Source organism: Rhinichthys klamathensis, unplaced genomic scaffold (genome assembly GCF_029890125.1).
Source record: "Rhinichthys klamathensis goyatoka isolate OS25496 unplaced genomic scaffold, OSU_Roscu_1.1 h1tg000196l_1, whole genome shotgun sequence".
NCBI classification, from domain to species: domain Eukaryota; kingdom Metazoa; phylum Chordata; class Actinopteri; order Cypriniformes; family Leuciscidae; genus Rhinichthys; species Rhinichthys klamathensis.
Window position 1 is genome coordinate 1843116 of NW_026606722.1, and position 25479 is coordinate 1868594.

At 42.5% G+C, this 25479-nt stretch overlaps 1 protein-coding gene across 2 annotated transcripts in view; it reads right to left on the reverse strand.

The window, feature by feature from the left end:
- Positions 1-1498: 1498 nt before the first annotated feature.
- The window catches only part of LOC130096027 (exostosin-1), a 410859-nt gene continuing 386878 nt past the window's right edge, over positions 1499-25479 (reverse strand). For both annotated transcript variants that reach the window (XM_056262651.1, XM_056262649.1), the window contains exons 11-12: positions 4341-4512; positions 1499-2146 (exon numbers count right to left, since the gene is read on the reverse strand). In XM_056262651.1, the coding sequence (XP_056118626.1) occupies positions 1961-2146; positions 4341-4512 (358 nt within the window). In that variant the 3' untranslated portion in view covers positions 1499-1960. The remainder of the gene's footprint in view (positions 2147-4340; positions 4513-25479) is intronic.

Below are 25479 nucleotides of genomic sequence, written 5' to 3' on the forward strand. Positions count from 1 at the left end.
TCTTCTAAACTATTTTGGTCTGAAACATGACTTGCATACTATGGTTAACCAAAATCATATGTGTAGCATGTTTAGTCTCTATAAACTCCAATCTTCGCCCCCCATTTGTTAATTTACATTACATTTTGCTAACTTTATGACGCATTAGTATTATAAGAATCTTGAAGATTCTTTTTGTAAACACCCAATGAAATTAAACATTCAAATACCCTGCTAGAAAACAAAGGGTCGTAAAAACTCCGTCCAAAGGGGCAGCTTCGCATTGGCTCACGTACCTCCAGAGGGTGTGACATCTTCATGCTTTAAAAATCTCTGATCATCAAGATCAGCTCTCTCTTAGCTATCTTGTCCTCTTGTCCTCTTAGCCTCTTGCGCTCTAAGCCTCTCTTACTCTCTCGGTCCTTCTTGAGAAGTCCTAACGTGAAGATGATACTGAACTAGAAGTCCCTCAAGGACTCCCAAGCTTGCGCCAGGCGCGGCCTTGTCTTTCCATTCACCAAAGATCCTCTGACTCCCACTGGTTCTCTCTCATCAAGACCACATCAGCAAAGATCAACTGGAGCCTCAACAAATTGCATCAGGACAGTTTAATGCAAATGGATAAGACATGCAAGTATCAAACTTAGTCTCATTATTTGATACATTAAGTATCCTTACCCCTTTTAAAGAAGGGCGTGTTAGAACTAAACTAATGGTTTGCTCAGGCTGTTGATCTGCTGAACATCAAACAATGCTATAACTTCTTGCTTTCCTGTATTCTGCTTCAGCTCTCTTTCCCTTGGTAAACTGTATGCATGTATGTATGTGTATGTTAGAGTAGTTTAAATGTTTAGTCTAGTTAATAAAGTCTTTTTCATTTCACACGTAAAGTTGTCTGTGTCTCAAGCTCATATCTGGAGTCACTAATCATAGAGCTTGACTACTTGCTCTTAGTAGTACTTAGTAAGAAAGACATTTCCCATGCCCCGGAAAATGTACATTTCTATGAATTAATTAACCAATATTGAGTGTTCACGGGATGAACCGAGTAATTGGTTGTAATGTTAATGTAGCTACATCAAGTTAACCCGATTAACTGATCCAAATATTCATAATCAATTATAACAAGTTATGATTGATTACTAATATTTCATAGAGCTAATTTGCTACAGTGTCTAAAAGTGGACTGGAACGCAGCCAAGGTGGATACATTGCCGACTGATGGGAGGGGCCATGCCCAATGCATTATGGGTTCTGAAGTTTTCCTACCTTTTTGGCAAAAGGAAAGAAACCAGCCTCTTTTCATTGTTTTTTCTTTCTACTGTATAGGCAGCCAAGTTTTATTGAAAGCCCATTTTGCCAGCAGTGAAGTACCCGTTTTCGGGGTTGATGCCTTATTTAACTCACATCCCCCATTATTCACACCCTTCTCACAAATGACTCAAAAGCCCTGTGTATTGATATTGGATAATCTGTTCTGGAGTAAAATTGTGGTATTAAGGAAAAACAAACACACTAAAATGATACAAAAGTGAATATTTAGGGTGCAAACCCCCTTTGCATTCATAGATTTTATTTTTTTACCTTCTTTTAAATAAAAAGATAATTTCTTAAAAAAAGAATTGAAATTAAAATACATATTGCAGGCATAGGCGACTCATTCAGCTATTTTTCATTCATCCACCACACGCCTGTTTCAACGTGTGCAGTGACCACAGCCCTCCCAAACAACAACACCGACAATGACAACAAATTCAAACGCGCAAAGACCAGTCTGATTCTGAGCAGCTGTTTGCCACAAAACTTTCAGCCGCAGATAAAACCATTCAGTGTTGCATATTTTGTTATAATTTATTCTGTAGATGGAATATATTGTTTTTAGCTCTGGTCTGTAATGAGTCCAGGTGAATCGAACACTGCAGGTCTGTTTCGGGATGTCCGGTTGACTTCACTGGAGTGTGTGGGAGGGGGGGATAGCCCTTCACAACCTCTCGATGTCTCTGTATTTCTTGCGTAGGATGGAGACCTGGTCTTTGAAGAGCACGGGATCCAGACGCAACTGAGAGTGTAAGAGAGGCATGAAGCCAAACCAACTTGTGAAAGAGTTCATGCAGGACTGACGCTGTGCAAAGTGGTCTGGGTCGGCCCATCGAGACGCCTTAGAGCCCTGAGAGAGAGAGAGAGAGAGTGAGAGAGAGAGGGAGAGAGAGGTCTGTGTATGGTTCACCAGGCAGATTATGAATGAGGGCAGGAACATGTTATTGGAATTGGGCAGCACTTTAAAAGACACTGACAAACAGAGCGAACATGGAGTGTTCATTTCACGACTCAGAGGATAGACGACAGTTATGGGACATTCATGAGAAACACTTTGGAAGGATTTCTAGCCCCTTGTTAAATAAGCTTAAAATCTACTAATACAGAACTACATGCACCCAATCCTTTAAGAGGAACATACAAATACTTTGTATTGTTCACAACTTGTTTCATCACAAAGTCTTTAGATGTCCTTGACATGACTGACTGATATTTTACCATTTTGAGATTATAATCAGCAAACAGCCATTTAGCTTCTAGCGTTAGCTTCTAGTTTAAGTTCAAGTGAATTTGGAGCAAATATTCAGTAAAACAATGCACTTTTTAAAACTTTGAAACTGTATTTTCCCAAACTCCAAATTACTCCTAACGTATTTAAACTACATTGCATTGAAATATGCCGTATTGAAAAAGCTAGTTAACTAGCCCATGCTACAAGCTAATAACAAAAAGTAGCTAACCTACCTACAGTATTTAAGGGGGCAATAGCTAATTTTTAAAATCAGAGCAGTAAAATTTCTGCCACAAACAGTATCTCGGTAGGGGTGATGACTCTGATAGTAAAATAATGATAGCACTTGAGATAAATCATAACAATATGTGACAAAAAACAGGGATGTAGTATTTTGTGGTAGGCCCTACTCCTTGATAGAAAAGGTAGCTTGTTACTACAAAAAAAAAAAAACATTGCTTTGAAAACAGTTAAACTAATGTCAAACTACTGAAAAAAATGTAAAGATAAGAGGGTTACTACAAAGGGTACGTTTACATGGCAACAATGTACTAAAAATGAAAAATTTTGTCCTCTGTTTTTCGCATGCAGATGTTGTCAAAACGATCTTAGCATTACTTCTCAATACTGTATCAATAATCTCATGACAATAATCTATATTTACATTTTTATACTATTATTTTGCAACAATAGAAGATTTAAAGCAACTCAGCCGAAACATACTGTTGCATTCGGATTTTTTTTTATTACAAAAATGGACGAAGAACATTTTACTATAGATGCACCGATACCACTTTTTCCAGAAAAAACAGTACACTTCTTATCCATTGTAATAATGTAGGGAACCATCCTTATACATAAATTGCGTAACAGTTCAAGTTTTTACGTGCAAATAAGATTTAGTTTTAATGCAAATGAGGCATGTGTGCTGAGCAATCAGCAATCAAGAGCATGCAACAGAAGTGGACATGCTCTTTCTTTTTTTACAGTCAGTTAACATTAGTAATATGTGCCTCGTTTTACCTTCTTTGCTATGGACATATCCAACCCAACTACAAACTTTCCAGCGACGTCTGTGAAAAAGGGATGTGTGATCGACAAGCTCGCGCTCAATCCACTCAGTGTGGTTTTTATCAGCTAGCGCACAGCAGCCAAATAGGCGTAAATATTTCATTTGTTTAACATTCTATTACCTTGATACATTTACTTATTACAAATCCTTCTTTGATACATCCATTCTGCCATCCGTTTGCTCTGTTGTCGGTGTTTCTTTGCCACAAGCACTGTACTGTACATGCTGAGTGCATCGGTTTGTTGGTATCGGAGCATTTTAATTAGTACGAGTTCATGAGTGCAGTCTCGGGCCCGATACCGATTCTCGAATCGGTGCATCCCTACATATTACATTATCATTATATTACATTTTCATTATATCGGCTATTGTTCACCTTGCTCTGAAAATATATGTTGGCTAATTATTCATGCTAAAGAGTGCTGAGTTTTGAAAAAGACAGAGGTGATCTACAGTTGGAAAGAAAGAAAGAATGAAGGAGAGCAGGGGGAAATGGCCAAATGGGTAAGGTAGACAGACAGAGAGAAGGATAGTACAGCAACCTTGCTGTCAATCATTAATCTCACCTTACCATGAAGACATTCATCAAACGGACCAATACTGCTGAATCAGATCAACACACACTCACAGCACTGGAGCGCTCCATCCATCACACACTACACAGACGTTTCTGATCTCAATAGGGAATCGCCCTGGACACACACTCATCTATTTACAAGCCATACACACACAGACTCATACCTGCTGCATCATGGTCTCCTTGTACTGTTTTTTCTGCGTGACTTTGATTGGCGGGAGTTTGGATACTGCAGAGATGAGGAAATTCATGAGGATATCCTCACAGTTGGCCAACTGGTCCACCATTGACAGCAGAGACATCGGCAGGTAGTATGTGTACAGGTGATGGTAATACCTGTCCAAAATAAATAAATAATATATTAATAAAGATATTATTTAGCTGTGTGAAAAACGCCCTTAATTTGACATCACACGGTAAATATTTATGTTCTGTTTGTGGACTCTTATGTTGTGTTTCCTTTGGTTCCCATATTTCCTCCCTGTGTTTAGTTCCTGTTTGCTTGGTTTCTGATTACATCCTTTGTTACTATGGTTACTCCCCAGCTAACAGAGTTTTGTTATAAGAACGTTCTCCAAATATTCAGTGTTGGTTCTGAGAACGTGAAAAATGTCCAGTTTTCTTGACGTTAGAGGAACGTGTTTTTAAAGGTATAATGCTCCTCAAACGTTCTTTCAACTTAATTTTGATTTAAAATTCAACATTCTAGGAACATTGATTTCTAACATTCCAAGAACATAAAAATGTCCAGTTTCCTCTCTCAATGTTACTAGAATGATATTTAAAAGGTTAGTGTGATGTTCCTGAAATATTCTTTCAATCATCTTTCGAAAGAGTAATAAGAACACAAACTACAACTTTCTTCAGAAATAGCCTTAGATGAACTGAAGATAAAAGACATGAACTCTCTCAAGATCTGATTAAACAACTCCACAAACGGCATTACCAGCTTCACTTATTACTAACCAGACTGACTTTGTCACACGTCTACAGAAGCTCTTGTTGAGAATTAACAGAGGTTTAGATGTTGATGTCTTATTAAAAATGTTTTGTTTGAGGTCACCATCATGGAGATCAGTGTTTGCTTTAGTTGGGCTCTTGACCCTTGACCTTCATTACGTTGGTGCTTGATCGGCAATTGCAGGTGTTTATGGAGAACATTTCTAGAGAACGAGTCAAATTTAAAAAATAAAACCATTTATTGTCTTATATTTTAATAAAGATAATATGTAACTGGTAATATTATTAAATAAAGCGAATACATTTATTCATCCAAGTGCAGTGTGTTGTATTCGTGTTTTCTTAAAGTGTATTAAATAGCCTATCATCAGCCGGCAGGTCAGATGCATAATGCAATGCGTCGTGACTCGTGTCATTTTTTTTAACTCTATTTACAATAGTGTAAAAAGACAGGAATTTTGACCACGTAATCATTCGGTCGATTGTGGCGCGCACCGATAATGAAAAGTACAGTACCCGGCAGGCTGTAGATGGAAGTTTTCTTATTTCCAGCGAAATAACAATACAACCTGGGCCCTATCTTGCACTCGGCGCAAATGACTTTGTACACTGAGGCATGTATCATTCCTATTTTGCACCCGCGCAAAGCGGACTTTTCCCTCCACAGACGCACGTCGGTTAACTAAGAAATACACTTGCGCTCCCCGGGGCGGTTCAGCGCAAAGAGGAGGCGTGTTCCGGCGCAAACTTTCCCTCATGCTATTTTGCTGTTCTATAAAACAATTGCGCCACTGACCAGAAAAAACCTAGCCTAAAGTCAGTGGCGCGTTGCGCGTTGTTCATTATGCTATTTTAAGGGCGCATGCTTGGCCATAATCAATGTAGCGTGTGCACAACGCGCATACACGTTGATTCTCTCATCTAGGCAGCAGTTTTCATTTTGGCAAATCATACATTATTACGATAGATAGATAGATAGATAGATAGATAGATAGATAGATAGATAGATAGATAGATAGATGATAGATAGATAGATAGATAGATAGATAGATAGATAGATAGACAGATAGATAGATAGACAATTTATTATAAAAGCATGTAGCTTACACATTTACCCAAATTATCATACGCCTGTTTAACAGAAGTTAATTTGGGTGGGTTTCTCCATCCCCAATGTCACTTCTCTGTGTTTTACGGCCCTGACGAGAACGTTGCTCTCCTCGGCTGTGAACCGCTCCTGGCGCGCGCCTGGCAAATCCGCCATTATAATAGGAATCCGCTTTAGAACAAGCGCGCCTGCTCTTAAAGGGAATGTGAGATGACGCTCTGATTGGTTTATTTCACGTTACGCTTAAACCACACCTATGAATAATGAAGCTACTTCAGACCAACCCCTTTTAGATTTGCGCCAGGCGCAAGAGGCATTTATCCCGCCGGGAAAATAGCAACAGCGCCGGGATCCGCCCACCAAGTTACTTGCGCTTTACGCTTTGACACTTGCGTTTCAGATCGTTAAAATAGGGCCCCCTGACTTTAAGAACGTCTTGATCGACTGGGAATGGATACAACAACTCTCCTGACCTCCCTCTCCTTCTTTTCATGGCGTTTCTGGTTCCCTGATTTATGTTTTCTTTTCCCCGACATTTTTCAGTCAGTTAGTCTCCTGCTCTTCCACCAAGTTCATCGTTAACTTCAGGCTCCGCCACCTCATCTCTGATTGGTTCTGTTCACGAGGTGGGGTGGGACTTACAATTTTATTGGGTCCATCTGATGTTTGTCACTGACTGAATAATTAATAAATACTTTAGATCGGACTAAACCATTTTTATGGAGGTAAGAGAAGCAGATATTTGAAAAAATATTTAACCAAATTGCACGTTTTTGTGGTTTTCCTTTAAATCTTAGGCATACAACTAATATAAATATTATAATTATTCATTCAACAGGGGCTTAAATAGTACAACTGCTGGGTTTTTGTGGGGCCCCTTGGGCAGGGGGGCCCCTATAATTGTCACCAGCTTTCACCCCACTAGCGACGGCCCTGCCTATGTCTTACTATGTCTTATTTGGTTCCCTTTCGAAGGGAACTCAACAATACGTCTTTCGACGCTATGGGGAACGCCTCAGGCGTGACAGGTGTCTGAAATCACTATCAAATCACGTCAATCACATTGACCGGCGACAGCCCGTGAATCATTAGGTGAAATGATTAACGTGCGACCTGGAAGTATATAAGGGTGCCTTGCAAACATGACAAATCATCTCATCGTCTTCAGGGACTGTTTTGTATGAAACGCTAATCAAGTTACGAGCAAAAGGTAAGATGAAACGCACAGCAAAAGCAGATTGTTTTCGTAAGTGTGCCGACCCGTGTCCGAGATTTCTGACACCGGCTGACACACACGAGCTGTGCATTTTTTTGTTTGGGAGAAGAGCACGCACGGGAGGTTCTCGAGGGAACCCTCTGTGCGAATTGCGAGCGTTTTTCTCTTAAAACGCTCCGCTCTCGTCTGGCCCTCTTCTCGAGTGAAGGGGGCTCAGCATCTGTTCCTCATGGTGCAGGTCCCGCTCGTGCTGAGGCCGAGCGGCGACTTACATCATGGGGTTCTCAGATGGAGCTCGTTGATCGCCTTGAGAGAGCTGTAAACCTCTCAGATGATTCAACGGCTGACGAGGGCGAGCTGCAGGTCGATGAGGAAGATTTTTCACCGCCTGCAGCTGAGGCTCTTCAGGACGCGCAGGAGATGGTTGAGGAGGTTTATGATCAGGAAGATCCTGAACCTCTTCAGCCATCCTGCCTCGTGTATGCTGAGCTGGTGGAGGTTATGGAGCGCGCTGCTGGCAGGCTGCGGTTGCCTTGGCAGCGGGCTAGAGGAGGGACCGCTCGCGGAAGGCTCGATGATCGGTTTCTCCCCGGCCGTACACCACCAGCTCGGGTGAGCCTTCCATTCCTTCCTGATCTGCACATGGAGATTGAGAAGGCATGGAAGAACCCATACTCTGCCCGTATTCACCAACATCAGCGGGCCAGTTTCGCTGATGTTGAGGCGATCAGAGAGCATGGGTACGTGTCAATGCCGCCCATTGACGAGACGTTTGCGAACTATCTCGTGTCTGGGCGGGCAGCGACACTGAAAGCTCCAACCCTGCCATCCAAGCCGCTGAAAACATCGGCTCGTTTGAATGGCAGAGCATACAAGGCAGCAGGTCAGGCCGGTGCTGCACTTCATGCTATGGCAGTGTTGCAGGCGTACCAGGCCGACCTGCTGGGGGATCTCGACCAGGGGGCAGGGATGTCCACTGAGGCGGTGGCTGAGCTGCGCCGCACCATAGATCTGGCTCTCCGGGCTACCAAGCAAACCGCTGCCGCGATCGGTCGGTCGATGGCGGCGATGGTGGCCACGGAGAGGCATCTGTGGTTAAACCTAGCAGGCATCGGGGAGAAAGAAAAGACCTTTCTCCTCGATTCGCCAGTTTTGCCTTCCGAACTCTTTGGGACCTCTGTAGAAGAGGTGGTGGGGAAGTTCAGGGAGGCGAAGGCGCGCTCAGCAGCATTTAGGACATGTATACCGCTGAGATCCGCGTCCGCACCCAGGCAGGCGGGAGAGCCTGGCCCTTCACGGTCTGAGGACCGTAGGCAGGGCCAGCGAGCCAGTGTCGCCTCTCGTGCGCCCCCTCCCTCAAGGAGCAGGTCGCAGAGGAGGCGTGACTCCCGCAACAGAAGAGATTTGAGGGAGGTTATCCAGAACAAACGCTCACAGCGTCGGTAGTGGATAACCTCCCCGGAGGGTCACGAAATCTGGCCTCTCTTTTCTGACCCCCAGGCGTTCATTACATCAGGCCTGGGGATGGGCCTATGATGAGAACTATGTTCTGATGGCCCACCTGGGCCTGGTTAGTGGAAACGCCCCTTTCAGGCATGTAAAGTGGCGGTTCCCAGGTTCGTAGAGAACTGTCTGGCGAATCTTCGCCTTGCACGCCGCAGGTGAGCTGCTGGTCTTCTCAAAGAGTATTTTTTGTGATTAAAAAATAACATATTTCTCTTTACAGACCTCGTTCCCTGTATAGAGTTATGGGGCCATGTCAAGGTTATAAGGTAAGAGAACTTTATTGGATTATCAGGGCCCTGAAGTTCCCCGGTAGGTGGCCAGAACGATAACTATGTTAGCCTTCGGGCTGTGGGCCACCTCAGGGTAGAGTAGTTGGTCTCTCTCTTAAATTTTTTATTTGGAGTGTTGACTGATGCTAGAGCTTCAGATAGACCTTAAGTCCGGCCCACGGGCCGGTTTGACTTTCCTGAGTATTTCGCCCTTTGAGCTCTGTTTGGGTTTCATTAGGCTGAGCGATTCTGCAGCCTTTTGTATCGAATAATACAGACTTTATTCCTTATTAGGCTGTGGCTCCTCTGAGCCCTCAGATAGATCTATGCTTGCAGGTTGGCCCTTACCAGGGCCGCCTCTGTAGCTGGCTTAGGCTGTGGCAGGGATAATAGAGGCGCTCTGCTAAAATTAGCATTTCTTCCTCTGACCCTTCACTTTGTGAATGTAGGTTTCTAGCATCCCTGTATAAACAGCCTCCTCCCATGGGAGTCGTTAGGCCAAGGCCCGCCCCCTTCTCTGCATTCTGGGGTGATTAGAGTAATGCAGCGTGGTGCAGAGGATGGTTTGTAAGGACACGGTAGGCCTCAGTTAGGCCTCCGTGGTATATAAGTCCTTTTGAGCAGGGTTAGGCCGTCTTTCGCTTCACGAAGAAGACTGAGTCTCCTGCCCGACCCTGCCGTGCAGAACTGGCCTACGGATTTAGGCCGCCAGTATGGGCTTCACTTACCTCGCTGAGCTACTGCTCGAGCGCCGGTTTGTAGGTGGGTGGCTTTCATTCAAGCCCCACTCCCCTAGGTTGGGCACAGATACATTTCTGTCACCCGTAGAGCCGCTGGCAGGCCCGCCCCCTGGTAACCTCAGGGTGAGGTGTGAGTATTCCCCTGTGATTCAGGGTAGGTCTGAGTACTTCACTCCCAGTTCTGTTTATCCTACCTCGCACCACTATGGCTCGGGTCGAGTATGAAGTAAGCCTTCACTTCTTCTTTGGTCGAAGTATGTTCCCCTGTAGCCAGAGCATTGCCCTGAGCTGACGCCCATGCATAGATGGTAGGCCCCTGACTAACTGGGGCCTCCGTTGTGGCAGAGTGGCGTATGTTGTACTCCCCTTGTTTTTTAGGGTGCTAAGCTCTCTTGCTGAGTACACTGCCATGGGCAATGTGATTAGGCACCAGGATGCTGTAGGCGCTGTGTAAACAGCTTATCTGCCAACGAAGGCTGCGCCATTAGGTAGTAGGCCTCAGCAGGCCTCCTTGTATGAGCAGCCCCCAAGAGGGCGCTATAGGCTACTTCTCGAGAGAATTGTTTGGCCTTGGTGGTTTCGGGCAGTTGACTCACCAGTGGGTAGTAGGCCTTAACCCTCTGGGGACCAGAAACGCGCGGGCGCGTTTTGCTCGTTTTTTTTCACAAAGCAGAAAAATAGACTTAAAGTACTACCATCATTTCTGTTCATATAGAGTTAAGAAATATGAGAAAATAATCTGTTAAATGTCTACTTTTTTATGTGCCCACATACAATCGAAATAAAATATTGTGCTTTTGTAAAATAAAGAAAATAAACAGGGTGTGCGTTCTGCCTCTCGGTCACCGTGAACTTTTTTTCTGGAGCACGTCTTTAATCTTCAACACAACTCAGCTAATACTATTCACCCAGCCATAAGCAATATATCTTTTAAATCGTTTGAGTTTGTACTTTTAAATGATCCGATTCAAAACTAAAAATAATATTCTCCGTTTATGTCATCTATATAAAAAGAGAGACGTGTCAGCCCGTCTCATTATTGTTCTCGAGCTGATTATCTCTGGTAATGTGACACGCCCACGGAGAGCACGCGCTATTCAAACGCAAATATGTGAAGCAACACATTGAGACGCGTTAACGCCCATAAACTCTGAAAACACACATTATTTTTTAGTCAGATTAATCTACTGTCGTCTTGTGCGGCTATATGAGGAACAATCCTGGGACATTTACCACTGGGTTTATTTTCACTGCGAGGATGAACAGATTCAGCTGAGAAGTAAGTGTTTTTTGCAAGTGCTTTGTTCTAATCGCGATATAGAATAACGTAGTGTCTGTAAACGGAAAAATAGCGTACTGTTAAATGTGAATCATGTTTGTGTGTGTGTGTGTGTGTGTGTGTGTGTGTGAATGAATGAACGCACAGATACGCACTGTTACAGACTAAATAACATTTCGTTGACTCGTTTTGGATAAAGTTTTTACTCTAAAATAGACATCAAATAAGCTTTTTTTAGGAGTTTCTGCTCATATGTTAAATATATAGTATGTTTTGTCAATAAACTAATCAACTAAGATGTTATAGTGTTTGTTCAAGCTATATCAAAATAATGAATCCTCAACTTTGAAATATGTATGATCAAACTAAGACATTTATGGAGAAAGACAATTTTCTTTTCAAGATGTTTCCAACTCTAACTTTGAACTTTGAACTGAAATAAAACCATGTCTATATGGTGAAGGGTGTGTGATAGAAGTGTCCAGACGTATGCACCCTGTATTTTCCTTATATAAATCCAAACAATCTAAAAGCCATTCTTTTTTAAATCTCCTCATTCTTTGTGCAAGGCTCCTGTAATGATATGGCCTGATAGCACCTAATAGGGCCATTATGGGGAGGGTCTTTGTCTTTCTCAGGTGTGGAATGCCACACATATTAATGAGAGATCAAGCCTCCTGCATAAAGCTTTCTCAAACAAAACACATCATTAAAAATGTAAAAGACTTTATTGACTTATCTGAATGAGCAGTCAGGATGATTCTCACATAGTTTTGGAGAAAATATTCTAGGCTATGTGATACAATTTTCAAAAGTCTTGTGAAGAAATAATCAATATGTGTTTTGTGGTCTTATTTCAGCAACTTTCATTTTTATTTTTTTCAATAACCACGCATAAACATTATTATATTAAAAATACAAACATGTACATACATGTTGCTCACTCATCATGGTAGCCAAGTTTGTGCTATATAGAGTGAATTTACACCTTTGCCATTAACATGTTTATAAATAACTGAAAAAACCACAAATGTCAGTGCATGTCAAAACATCCCAAGGGCCCCAAAAACACTCTGGTCCCCAGAGGGTTAAACAGGCCTCCTCGGAGGTGAGTCCCAACGTTGTGGGACATACGTTATAGCTTCTGCAGGTAGCTAGCCGTACTAGGCCTCCTGTGGGTGGGCCCAATAGTTACGTTGGTGTAGTATGGTTCCCAACAGTGTTCCTTTGTAGCAGAATTGACTTGCTATTAGCTGGTAGGCCCAACCGGGCCTCCCTGATAGGCGAGTCCCCAGCTGGTTGGCCTTAACAGGCCGCCTTGGAACTGTCACCCGAATTCAGCTACCAGTTGCTATCAGAAGGTGAAGGTGATTCACCTTCTGAAGGTGATTTCCCTGAAGGTAATTTCCCATTTTCCCTGAAGGTGATTTCCCATTTAAGATGGTTATCAGGTAGTAGGCCTCACCCGGCCTCCCTGAAGGCGAATCCCCACCTACATTGGCTATCAGGTAGTAGGCCTCACCAGGCCTCCCTGGAGACAAGCCCAAGGACAGACAACTGAACAGCTAGCCTGACTTTCTATCGGGTAGCAGAAAATGCTCCCTGACATTATGGCTGTCAGGTAGTAGGCCTCACCAGGCCTCCCTGAGGGTGAGTTCCCCACGTACTGTAGTTAGCGGGTAGTAGGCCTCTCTAGGCCTCCCTGTAGGTGACCACATACTGTTGCTATCAGGTAGTAGGTCTCTCTGGGCCTCCCTGAATGTGAGCTCCCAAATATTTTTTGGCTGTCAGGTAGTAGGCCTCACCAGGGCTCCCTGAAGGTGAGTTCCCACATGCTGTGATTATCAGGTAGTAGGCTCCTCCAGGCCTCCTTGAATGAGAACGGTCAGGTAGTAGGCCTCACCAGGCCTCTCTGACGGTGAGTTTCCACAGATTGTGGTTATCAGGTAGTAGGCTCCCCCAGGCCTCCTTGAGTGAGTACGGTCAGGTAGTAGGCCTCACCAGGCCTCCCTGAGAGTCCCCACATACTGTGGTTATCAGGTTTTAGGCCTCTCCAGGCCTCCCTGAGGGTCCCCACATACTGTGGTTATCTGGTTGTAGGCCTCTCCAGGCCTCCCTGTGAGTGGTTTCCTAGCGGTGCTGGGTTCAGGAAGCTAGTGGCCTCTTGCTATCATTTCAGCTGGCCTTATCAATGAAGGTGAGCTTGCGCCCTGGCTCGACTAAAGTGTTCATTCCCTGCTACCGGTTCCCTCCCGGAACCTCTTTCCTGCCTACAGCCTGGTTTGCCTACCAGGCGGACCATGTGCTCCCCTCACAGAGGGTCACTAGGAGCACGCGGACTCCTGAGTCTGGTCAGATGGTCGTAGGCCTCTCGTGAGGCCTCCCAGTTAGATCACCCCTTAGGCCTTCACATGCCTCCTCAGTGTTTGAAACACAAGCACTGGGTAGATCCATGGATAGAGAAGAGAAACTCCCCTCGCTGGTAAGGGTTGGAAAGCACTTGCTGAGTCACACTCTCCAGGATATCCCGTCTCTGAGATCCGGGCCAAGTGGTTCACTGCCAGCTTCGCAGTCCCTCGGGTTGGACGCCTTACTTAAGGCAAGTGTCCAGAGGGTCTGTCTTCGGACAGACAGGAAGTGGCCAGACTAAGTGTCTATGCTCTGACGCCAGGTCAGGCCTTCCTGCTGGCACTTCGGGGTGAGTACGTTCCCCTAAATAGTGACTGGCCGGGGTTCCTTCGGGTTCCCTAGCCACAGTCCCTAGAAGGGACCCCTTCTAATGGAAGTTGTGGTCCTAGGCCTTTGAGCAGGCCCAGGTAGGCCTTTCATTTAACTATGTTTATGGAGGTTTTCCTGTGAGGCTTATAGCTTAGGCTATGACCGTAGGGAATGCTGTCACTGACAGCCTAGTGTGACCTGACGGTGAGTGGTTCTAGCGTTTCATTTGAAATTGCTGGTTCTGACAGTTGTCACTGCCTTTGGGCATGCACTCCCCTCAGCATGGCGGAGTGGGTATTTCGTTCCCCATAGCGTCGAATGACGTATTGTTGAGTTCCCTTCGAAAGGGAACGTCTCAGGTTACGACTGTAACCTTTGTTCCCTGAGAACAGGGAACGAGACAATACATCTCCCTGCCATGCCTCGGGGCGTGCCTGCCGTACAGTCCCTTCAGACGATAAGGTGATTTGTCATGTTTGCAAAGCGCCCTTATATACTTCCAGGTCGCACGTTAATCATTTCACCTAATGATTCACGGGCTGTCGCCGGTCAATGTGATTGACGTGATTTGATAGTGATTTCAGACAGAGGCGCCCACGCCATCAGAGTACTTGGACGTGACTGTGATTACAAGAGGTAAAAACGATATAAATACTGTTCGTTTTCTCACACAAACCGCTCGTTTCGTGTCTTAGGCCATCAATGTGTACTTACATTTACGAGTCATTAAATCATGTTTAATTTGGACTTCTCTGTGTATGCTCTTTGAGGTGGACCCCATAGGCCTGCATTATATGAGTGACAGACAAGAACGGTTTGACCTAAAAACAACAAAATTGAAAATACTGTGGACACAAAGACACCTACATCTTGGATGCTAAAACATATCAAAAATTAATTTCAAAGTGAACTATCTCTTTAAAGGTAATGATTGAATTCTTAACAACCTCAGTACATTTTACACATGTATTCAATATCAGAACTTGCCTTTAGATATATTATATGTTGACTTAATTAATTAATTAGTTAAATCAGGTGTTTTAATTAGTGGACATAGGGTTAGGGTTGGGGAGGGTCTTCCTGAGAGGTCCTCATGACTGGAGTTGAGAAACACTGCTCTAACAGATTTCAAAAACATGATTAAAAGCATCAAAACTTAAAACCAATCCTAATTACATATTGTCTGTTTCCTGACCCGTTAGGTGCTTTGTAAGAGAGGAACAAAGAAGAAAATTGCCATCTAAAACGACAGGGCAAATGGTACAGAAGAAACAGGTTGCAGTGAACCCATATGTTGCCACTCTTCCCTGCAAAGTGGTGTGTTATCAGTGGAATTTCTGAAATGTAAGTAGTATACACACACACAAATATCTATTTTTCCTTTAATTGTAACCTTTTAATGTTCTTTATCTGACTCTAACTGCATCTGTCATCCCTCTGTCTGTCTCTGACTGCATCATTATGTTGTGTATTATATATCTTAATGTATTGTCCTTTTCAATATTTCTAGCTTTGGATCCTGTGATGGAACAGCATCTGGAGCTGAATTATTCTCCATTTTTGATCATGAGTTTTTTGGACTCACTTGGGGCCTTGTTGTTTGGACATGTTTGTCTGGTAATGAAGTGGATGAAAATTAATTTTTGTCTGTCTTTTTCAGAATCATTTTATTATGATCATTTTGGTCAACTTGTGGTTTTAAATGTCATTTGCGTATTTCTTCTTTGTGTGAAGGGCCATGACGGCTAATTTGTTTCAAGTAATTAAAACAATATTTATTTTCATGTCCATTTAAAAAAAAAAGTTTGTAAATAAAAATGAAATCAAAATAATACAAAATACACTGTTTTATGACTTTTTTTCATGTCTATTTTAAAGTTATAAATTAAATAAATGTTGACCTGTTTTTCATTTCAGCTGGCCTTATCAATGAAGGTGAGCTTGCGCCCTGGCTCGACTAAAGTGTTCATTCCCTGCTACCACAGTGTTTTTCAAGATTAGGATGTTGAATAATTTGTTTGTTTTGTGAAGTAATAGGGGAATTAAGTTGTGCGTTATACAACACTTAATGTATTTTAAAACAATTGTTTAAAGTTTATGCAGTTGATAAATAATTAACATTTAAAATTCAGCTGCCCGGTCATTAATATTAAAAAATCAGGAAAATATATTGTATATACTGCATTTTACATACTTCCTCTAGATATAGTGAATACAAAGATTCATGTAACTTACTGTAAAAAATACAAGAATTAAAAAATACAGTTATTTACTGTAATCAGAGAATACAGTAAAAATCTGTAAATTAAATTACAGAAACGCTACTGTAAAAAATACAGTAACTGGCTGGCAACCCTGCTGCCAGTATTTTACTGTAAAATTTACAGGAAATTTTTAACAGTGTACATGATACATTTTGTTTTTTTCACAAACCATGCAACGTCATTATCTCACAACTACAAACTTTTACATACATGCTGCTTTAGTTACCAACATTCTTCAAAATATCTTCTTTTGTGTTCCACACAAGAAATACTATTTCTTTAACAAGCTTATAATTATTTATCATATTTTCTTTTATGAGAAACATCTGAGACGAATTAAATGAGTGCTTCATTAAGAGAAACCTGTGAGCAACAAAGCGTTCTTCTTGGTGGGACTGAGATAGTCACTCATGATATCTTTCACAGACAGAGACAGGAGGAGCCCACTCGGCTGTGAGAACCTCAAAAAGACAGATGTTTTAATTTCTGTGAGTGACACATTCTCTCTCTCTCTCTCTCTCTCTCTCTCTCTCTCTCTCTCTCTCTCTCTCTCTCTCTCTCTCTCTCTCTCTCTCTCTCTCTCTCTCTCTCTCTCTCTCTCTCTCTCTCTCTCTCTCTCTCTCTCTCTCTCTCTCTGTCCTTATTAAACCGAATCTCCTTTCCTGCCTGCAGATGTCTTGTCTGTCATTCTCTTTCCCTCCTTCTCTTTTACTCTCTCTCTTTGAGGGAAAGCCATCAAAACGTTTCTCTCAGCCCTGCAGGTGGCTTATCTCTCTTCACACGTTTATTTATGTCTTTTTCTCCTGTGCACTTTAAGCTCGGGTCACTTTGCAGGTGGTGTGTCAGCTCGCTGACCAGTAGCAAAGCAGTTAATCTGTGTGTCGGGTGTGTGATGTGTCAGTCTGAAGGTCTGTGTGTGTGTGTGTGGCTCTGTTGTGAGTGATGAGTTCGGAGACCTTCGGCTAAAACAAACTGTGAACTCCATCTCACCTGTGCCATTTATCGTTAAAATATGGCCAGTGAAGCTGTCAGACTGAACATTTATTACCTGCTTTAATATCAGCCTGTCTCTGAGCGATCTCTATTGCAGCAGGTCTCACATCCAGCTTTTACAAGCATCTGACACTGACCTCGTACCAGCCTCTTGTCCAAATTCAGTGAGAATCAGAAAGAATGATTCAACAAGCTTTGAATCCCTGCTATGTTTTTATAGGGTTGCTATGCTGTTGCTAGGGTGTTGTAGATGGTTACTACAGTGTTTCAATGCTGTTGCTAGGGTGTTGTGGTCACTACAGTGTTTCTATGCGATTGCTAAGGTGCTCTTAGTGTTTTTATAGGGTTGCTATGCTGTTGCTAGGGTGTTGTGGATGGTTACTACAGTGTTTCAATGCTGTTGCTAGGGTGTTGTTGTCACTACAGTGTTTCTATGCGATTGCTAAGGTGCTCTTAGTGTTTTTATAGGGTTGCTATGCTGTTGCTAGGGTGTTGTGGATGGTTACTACAGTGTTTCAATGCTGTTGCTAGGCTGTTGTTGTCACTACAGTGTTTCTATGCGATTGCTAAGGTGCTCTTAGTGTTTTTATAGGGTTGCTATGCTGTTGCTAGGGTGTTGTGGATGGTTACTACAGTGTTTCAATGCTGTTGATAGGGTGTTGTGGTTACTACAGTGTTTCTATAGGATTTCTAAGGTGCTCTGAGTGTTTTTAAAGTATTGCTATGCTGTTGTTACGGTGTTGTGGTTACTACAGTATTTCTGTGTGATTGCTAAGGTGCTCTGAGTGTTTTATAATGTTGCTATGCTGTTGCTAGGGTGTTGTGAATGGTTACTACAGTATTTATGTGTGATTGCTAAGGTGCTCTGAGTGTTTTATAGTGTTGCTATGCTGTTGCTAGGGTGTTGTGAATCGTTACTTCAGAGTTTCTATGTGATTTCCAAGGTGTTCTGAGTGTTTTTAAAGTGTTGCTATGCTGATGCTATGGTGTTGTTGTTACTACCGTGTTTTTCTATGTGATTCCTAAGATGCTCTGAAGGTGCGTTCCATTTGACAGGGTCCCTACGCAGTGTTCACTGCTCCCTAATCCCTGAACACGGTACATCAGTTGAAGTGGACTTTGCTGACAATTATCACTCATTTGGAATGCCCTGCAACGTCATCAAAGAAAGGCAACAACATGGTCGCGCAGATTATGATGTAACTTAATTAAATTTTTTAATTTACTTTCCTTTCTAATTTAAAATCATATAGGCCTATAGATACATTCATCACCCCAACCGTTGATAAGTACTCTAGTTTGTATAATAATAACAATACGTAAACTCAGAGCCGTTAGAAATTTAAATTTAAAATCGCTTCCAACGGTTTTGCTCTATGGTTAGTTCCGACTGATGATGCGGTGCACAATGACAGTTGGTTGATTTTCGCTCTCCACTTCCTGTGAAGTGATGTATCGATGTTCCCTCATTCCCTACGCCGTTTGCAGTGCCCTTCGAACTGAACATGTTCGTTCCCTTCGGATTGGAATCTCACTTAAGATGGCGAAATACCCTGTGAAGTCCACTTCGCAGTCCACTTACGGTCGAATGGAACGCACCTTGTGTTTTTTGACTGTTTGTTGCTAGGGTATTATGGTTACTACAGTGTTTCTATGTGATTGCTAAGGTGATCTGAGTGTTTTATTGTGTTGCTATGCTGTTGCTTGGGTGTTGTGAATGGTTACTACAGTGTTTCTATGCGATTGCTAAGATGCTCTGAGTATTTTTAGAATGTGCTATGTTGTTGCTAAGGGGTTGTGGTTACTACAGTGTTTCTATGCAATTGATAAGGTGCTCTGAGTGTTTTTATAGTGTTGCTTTGCTGTTGCTAGGGTGTTGTGGATGGTTACAACAGTGTTTATATGTGATTGGTAAGGTGCATTGAGTGTTTCTATGCTTTTGCTAAAGTGCTCTGTGTGTTTTAGAGTGTTGCTATGCTGCTGATAGGGTGTTGTCGATGGTTACTACAGTGTTTCTGTGCAATTGCTAAGGTGCTCTGAAGTAATAAGTGCACTGGAGCCAATTATATCTTCTGTGCAATTGCTAAGGTGCTCTGAGTATTTTTAGAATGTTGCTATTTTGTTGCTAAGGGGTTGTGGTTACTACAGTGTTTCTATGCGATTGATAAGCTGCTCTGAGTGTTTTTATAGTGTTACTTTGCTGTTGCTAGGGTTAGTGGATGGGTTGTGGATGGTTACAACAGTGTTCATATGTGATTGGTAAGGTGCATTGAGTGTTTTAGAGTGTTTCTATGCTGTTGCTAAAGTGCTCTGTGTGTCTTAGAGTGTTGCTATGCTGTTGCGGATATTTACTATAGTGTTTCTATACTATTGCTAAGGTGATCTGAGTGTTTTTAGACTGTTGCTATGGTGTTTTGAATGTTATCCAGAGTGTCTCTGTGTGGTTGCTAAGGTGCTCTGGATGGGTTGTGGATGGTTACAACAGTGTTCATATGTGATTGGTAAGGTGCATTGAGTGTTTTAGAGTGTTTCTATGCTGTTGCTAAAGTGCTCTGTGTGTCTTAGAGTGTTGCTATGCTGTTGCGGATATTTACTATAGTGTTTCTATACTATTGCTAAGGTGATCTGAGTGTTTTTAGACTGTTGCTATGGTGTTTTGAATGTTATCCAGAGTGTCTCTGTGTGGTTGCTAAGGTGCTCTGGATGTTTTTAGAGAGTTGCCTTTCTGTTGCTAGGGTGTTGTAAGTGGTTACTACAGTGTTTGTGGATTTTTGTTTGAATAAATACAATTTATTTAAAGTAATTAGTTGACAACTGTTCTTTATCAGCTGCTGCTGAACAATATATTTATTAATATATATATAATTTATATGGTATAGTCCCCCCCCCCCCTTCCCCGTCCAACACAATATTTAAAGGCTCCATGTTATACATTCCTTGTGGTGTTTCTGCTGTAATTATTACCAAGCTACTTGTTTCCAACTTTTTGTGAACAGAAACTGTGAGTATTGATTTATTTATTAACCACAAGTCATTTTGTGATTCCATAAATAAATGTTTCTTATACCAAAAGATGTGAATATGAAGGAAAATTGTAACGTTACCCCCCGTCTCCTTAAAAGGCTAGAAGTAATAAGTGCACTGGAGCCAATTATATCTACTCATGATGAAAGATGAATTCATATTGACATCACTAGAGAGAGACGACACAAAATATTTATGTGCTAGATATTCAATAAACTACTTTACTAAATCTAGTTATATGTGTAGCTTGATGATTCTTGGTATATCACTTGTATTTCAGAGTTAAATTTAACAAGCTAAAGAAACAAATCAGCCCTTTCTTTCCACAGGGAAATCAGGGTACTATACAAGTTTTTGTGGTTTCTTCAAAGAGACTTCAGACTTTATGACTCTGAATGATGGTCCAGCTATGAAAAATGTTATAAATTCAATTTCATAAGTGCAAATGTTCAGGGGTATGTTTTAATGGCATGTGTGATTGTTTAGACATTTTTTATACGTAGCTCACTGAGGTATGAGGTGCTATCACACATGAAAAGGATAGGATGAAAATAATAAGACAACGTAACAACACTTTTCTTCACGGTCATGTTCGTCCATGACCGGGGGATTGTCAAGCTCCAACAAACATAAATAAAACACATGTATCATAACAGTACGTACCTTTTATATTTGATACTGTAGCCTTTTATGAGAACAGCAGTAACTAGTTAACGGGGTTACAGTAATAATATTACTTTCCCTGGTAACTAGTAGTGTAACTAATTACTAATCAAATTTAAGTAATATCAAATTTACCATCCAAAAAAATGGCTAGTTACTTACTAGTTATCACTAATGATTTGAAATTCAAAAATCCATTCCTATAATTTTTATATTTTTTAATTGTTTAATTATTATTAAAAAAAAAAAAAAATTCTCAAAGCCACATTTTAATTTTGTAGGGAGGATGACATCAAAAACATTAATATCACATGTAAATTGTGTGGTGGTACTAAGACGTTGTCTACTGCGATCAACTCAACCTCAAATCTCCTGAAACACCTTCTACAACAGCACATCAACGTGAAACTCATTGGAACCCCCACCCCACCCCACCCCCCCCCCCCCCGGCAAAGATGTGGCCGAAGATGATGGCTGTAGCCCTAGATTTTTTTATCGTGCTGGACAGCAGTCTACAACAAGCGAAAAAGAACCGTATGTGGTTGAGGAAATGTTGCCTATCTCCACGATTGACTCTCCATCTTTTAATAATATTAATAACTTATATTTATATAGCGCCTTTCACGATACCCAAGGACGCTTTACACATAACTGCAGAGACAGAAGAAAAAGTCATTCCGGGTTAAATGCCTTTGCAAAGAGGTGGATTTTTAGAAGGTTTTTGAAAGAAGGTATAGGTGAGGAGGAGGATTTTGTAGGTGATGCGAAATTTGACTGGAAGCTAGTGAAGCTTAGTGAGGAGTGGGGTGATGTGCTGCCACGACCTAGTGTGTGTGAGAACCCTGGCAGCCGAGCTCTGGACATATTGTAGCCTGTCCAGGACCTTGCTGGGTACCCCATACAGGACACCATTGCAGTAGTCCAAGCGAGAGGTGATGAAGTGTGTGAGTGAGTGACTCTGCCACAGAGTCTGAGAGCAATGGTCGAAGTCTGGAAATGTTTTTGAGGTGGTAGAAGGCAGATTTGGCAAAGAGTTTGACATGATTTTTATGAAATACAACACCCCCACTCCATCCAGCTCACCTGTGGAAAGACTGTTCAGCTTAGGAAGATTGGTTCTGACACCAAGAAGAAGCAGACTGTCCGATAAACGGTTTGAAAAGCTTCTCCTGATGAGATATAATCGCGCTTCAGATGTGAGCAGTGAAAATCTAGTGGTGAGCAATAGGCTAAAAAAAAAGTTTCAAATTAAACATGAATGCAAATAGTATATCACTTATTGTAATTGAATTTAACTTAATTGTTGCTGTGTGCCTACTGTTTTATTTGTCTTCTGTAATATGTTTCGGTCTTATAATTTAAGTGAAACATTCAAAGACCACATTCCATGAATTGTTGTTGCCAGAGACATAGCATACTACTGTACAAACCTATTTCATCATCAGATTAAATGTTCTGGTGCTTGTTGGCCTCGTTTTCATTCTGCCAACATGTTTGGTTGGTTCTACCTGTTTGAGCCCTGTTGCAGATTTTACTATGCTGCTGCTTTATTAAATAACAGAAGTTGTTAAAAAAATAGTGGCTTGTCATCAGTTTGAGCCAGTTTTACTCTTTGTTTATCTGTAACTTTCAGGGATTCACAGGCTGCAAAAACGATGCAGTTACCAATTTTTTGGGCTGTAATGGAAAAATAAAGTAACTAGTAGTGTAACTGATTACTGTTGGCCAGGAGTAATAAGTAATAATATTACTTTTGAAAGGAGTAATTAGTAATGAGTAATATATTAAATTTTTTGAGTAACAAGCCCAGCACTGATAATCTCGCAAATGGCATTTGCACTTTCACATATTCAACAGTCTATTACAATACGTTCATTTATAGTGTTTAAAGTCTAAAGCCTGGCTATATGTATCTTCACCAATAGATGCATATGCAAAAGTTATTGTTCCCTTTCGAATGGGAACTTTCGAATGACACGCAACTCTACCTCTCATTCCAGCCTGACGATCCGACGGTAGCTGCTCGTATCTCAGCCTGCCTGACCGACATTTCTGGCTGGATGAAGGACCACCACCTTCAACTAAACCTTGCGAAGACAGAGCTACTTGTGGTCCCGGCCAACCCAACACTTCATCACAACTTCTCCATTCAGCTAGGCTCGTCATCCATAACTCCATCAAGGTCAGCTAAGAACCTTGGGGTTGTAATTGATGATCAGTTGAAATTCACAGACCACATTGCTAGAACTGCCCGGTCCTGCAGATTTGCCTTGCACAACATTAGGAGGATCAGGCCCTTCCTTACAGAGCATGCCACACAACTCCTTGTCCAAGCACTTGTTTTATCCAGACTGGACTATTGTAATGCTCTCCTGGCTGGTCTTCCAGCTTGCTCTGTCAAACCTCTACAATTGATCCAGAATGCTGCAGTCAGAGTAGTCTTCAATGAGCCGAAGAGAGCACACGTTACTCCTCTACTCACACAATTGCACTGGTTTCCAGTTGCCGCTCGCATTAAATTCAAGGCACTGACGTTTGCCTACAGAACAACCACTGGCACTGCTCCCTCTTACCTAAACTCATTACTTCAGACTTATGTGCCATCCAGAAACCTGCGCTCTGCTAGCGAATGTCGTCTTGTGGTACCATCTCAAAGAGGCACAAAATCTCTTTCTCGGACCTTTACCATGGCTGTTCCCTGTTGGTGGAATGATCTGCCTAACTCAACCAGAGCTTCTGAGTCAGTAGCCACTTTCAAGAAACTGCTGAAGACATATCTTTTTCGGCAGCACTTGATTCAGTAGAATTAACACTTTCTCTTCTATTCTTAAAAAAAAACAAAAACTGCACTAAAATTAAACTGAGGGGTTATAGCACTTACGTATTGTTGTCCTTCTGTTAGTTTAACTGCTTCTATTGTTCTCATTTGTAAGTCGCTTTGGATAAAAGCGTCTGCTAAATGAATAAATGTAAATGTAAACTTGTGCTTTATTCCCTAGAGGGCGCAGTGGGGAATGCCTCTGGCGTGACACGACAATGAACACGACAGACAAGACAATGAACTTGACACTGGCAGGCGGCAGCCTACGACGCAACTACTGGTGCGACCATGAGTATAAAAGGGCACCAGTGACATACATCATCCCCTTTCTTGTCTTCTGTTTGAACGTGTGTCTAACTGGAAGACTATGGCTAGCATTAGAGCTAAGTCCTTTAGAAAGAGTGTGTGTATCCGTGTCAGTGTTTTCTGACACCTGATGACACATGGTCACACACAATATGTGTGTTTTTTGCATGGGCGTGGAGCATGCATGCTCAGTCCTTGATGGGGCTGTTGGCGTGCATTGTAAGCCCTTTTCAATGAAGAAACTTCACTCTCGTCTGTCCCTCTTCTCGAGGGAATTGAGACAGCCATCTGTGCCTCGCGGTTCAGGACCTGCTGCGGCTGAGGCGAGTAGGAGACTGAGGTTTTGGAGCTTGCGGATGAGTTCGAGAAAGGTATGAATATTTCTCATTCATCTTCGGCTTATGAGAGGAAGCTGCCAGATTGTGATGATGTGTTGTCTCTCACGTTATCTGATTCGGCAGCGAGCGTGCTCCTGACTTCGAGTCAAGACGAGCAGGATGAGGCTGATGAGATCGAAGATGTTTCTGAGCGCTCTAAGCCCGCATGCCCCACATATGACGAGTTAGAAGTTATGTCCCGTGCCACGGCGAGATTAGATCTGCCAAGAAGAAGCACAAGGTTGCTCGTAGTCACTTGGATGAACGCTTTTTGTCAGGACATAACCGTCCAGCTCATGCGAGCCTTCCCTTTCTTCCAGATCTTCATGCTGAGGTGGACAGATCATGGGGAAAGCCATAATCAGCCTGCATCCATCGCACTCAAGCGAATTATGCTGATGTGCAGGGGATGCGGGAGTATGGTTATGCATTGTTAAGGCTAGCTATCTCTTGATGGGCGAGGCATCTGCATTGAATGCTCCGTCTCTGCCTACTAAACCGCTGCATGTCATATTGCGCCATAATGGCAGAACATATGCGGCAGCGGGTCTGGCTGGTGCGACGCTGCACACTATGTCTGTGCTGCAGGCCTAACAGGCCGACCTGCTGAAGGACCTGGACCAGGAACTTCTCCCTGAAGCAGTAGAGGAGTTGCGCCGCACCACAGATTTGGCTCTCCGTGCAACAAAACAAACTGCCGCTGCGATCGGTCGATCCATGGCGTCTATGAAGAGGCATCTCTGGGTGAACCTGGCTGACATCTGTGAGAAAGAGAAAAAAAAAAATACTCCACGATGCGTTAGTTTCGCCCTCTGAACTTTTCAGCACATCCATTGAGACGGTGGTTAGGGAGGTGAAGGTGTGCTCCGCAGCTTTTAAGACCTTTATACCTTGCTGGTTCAGGTCCGCGCCTCAGACTGCGAAGGGGTCTGGCTCGTCCCAGTCTCAGGACCGGAGACCAGAGGCCTCCTCTTGAGAGTCGTTATGCTGAGGCATCCACTTCCCTCAGATAGCATCATCAAGTAGCTGGCTTTCTGTAAACCTCCTTGGTATGTTGTT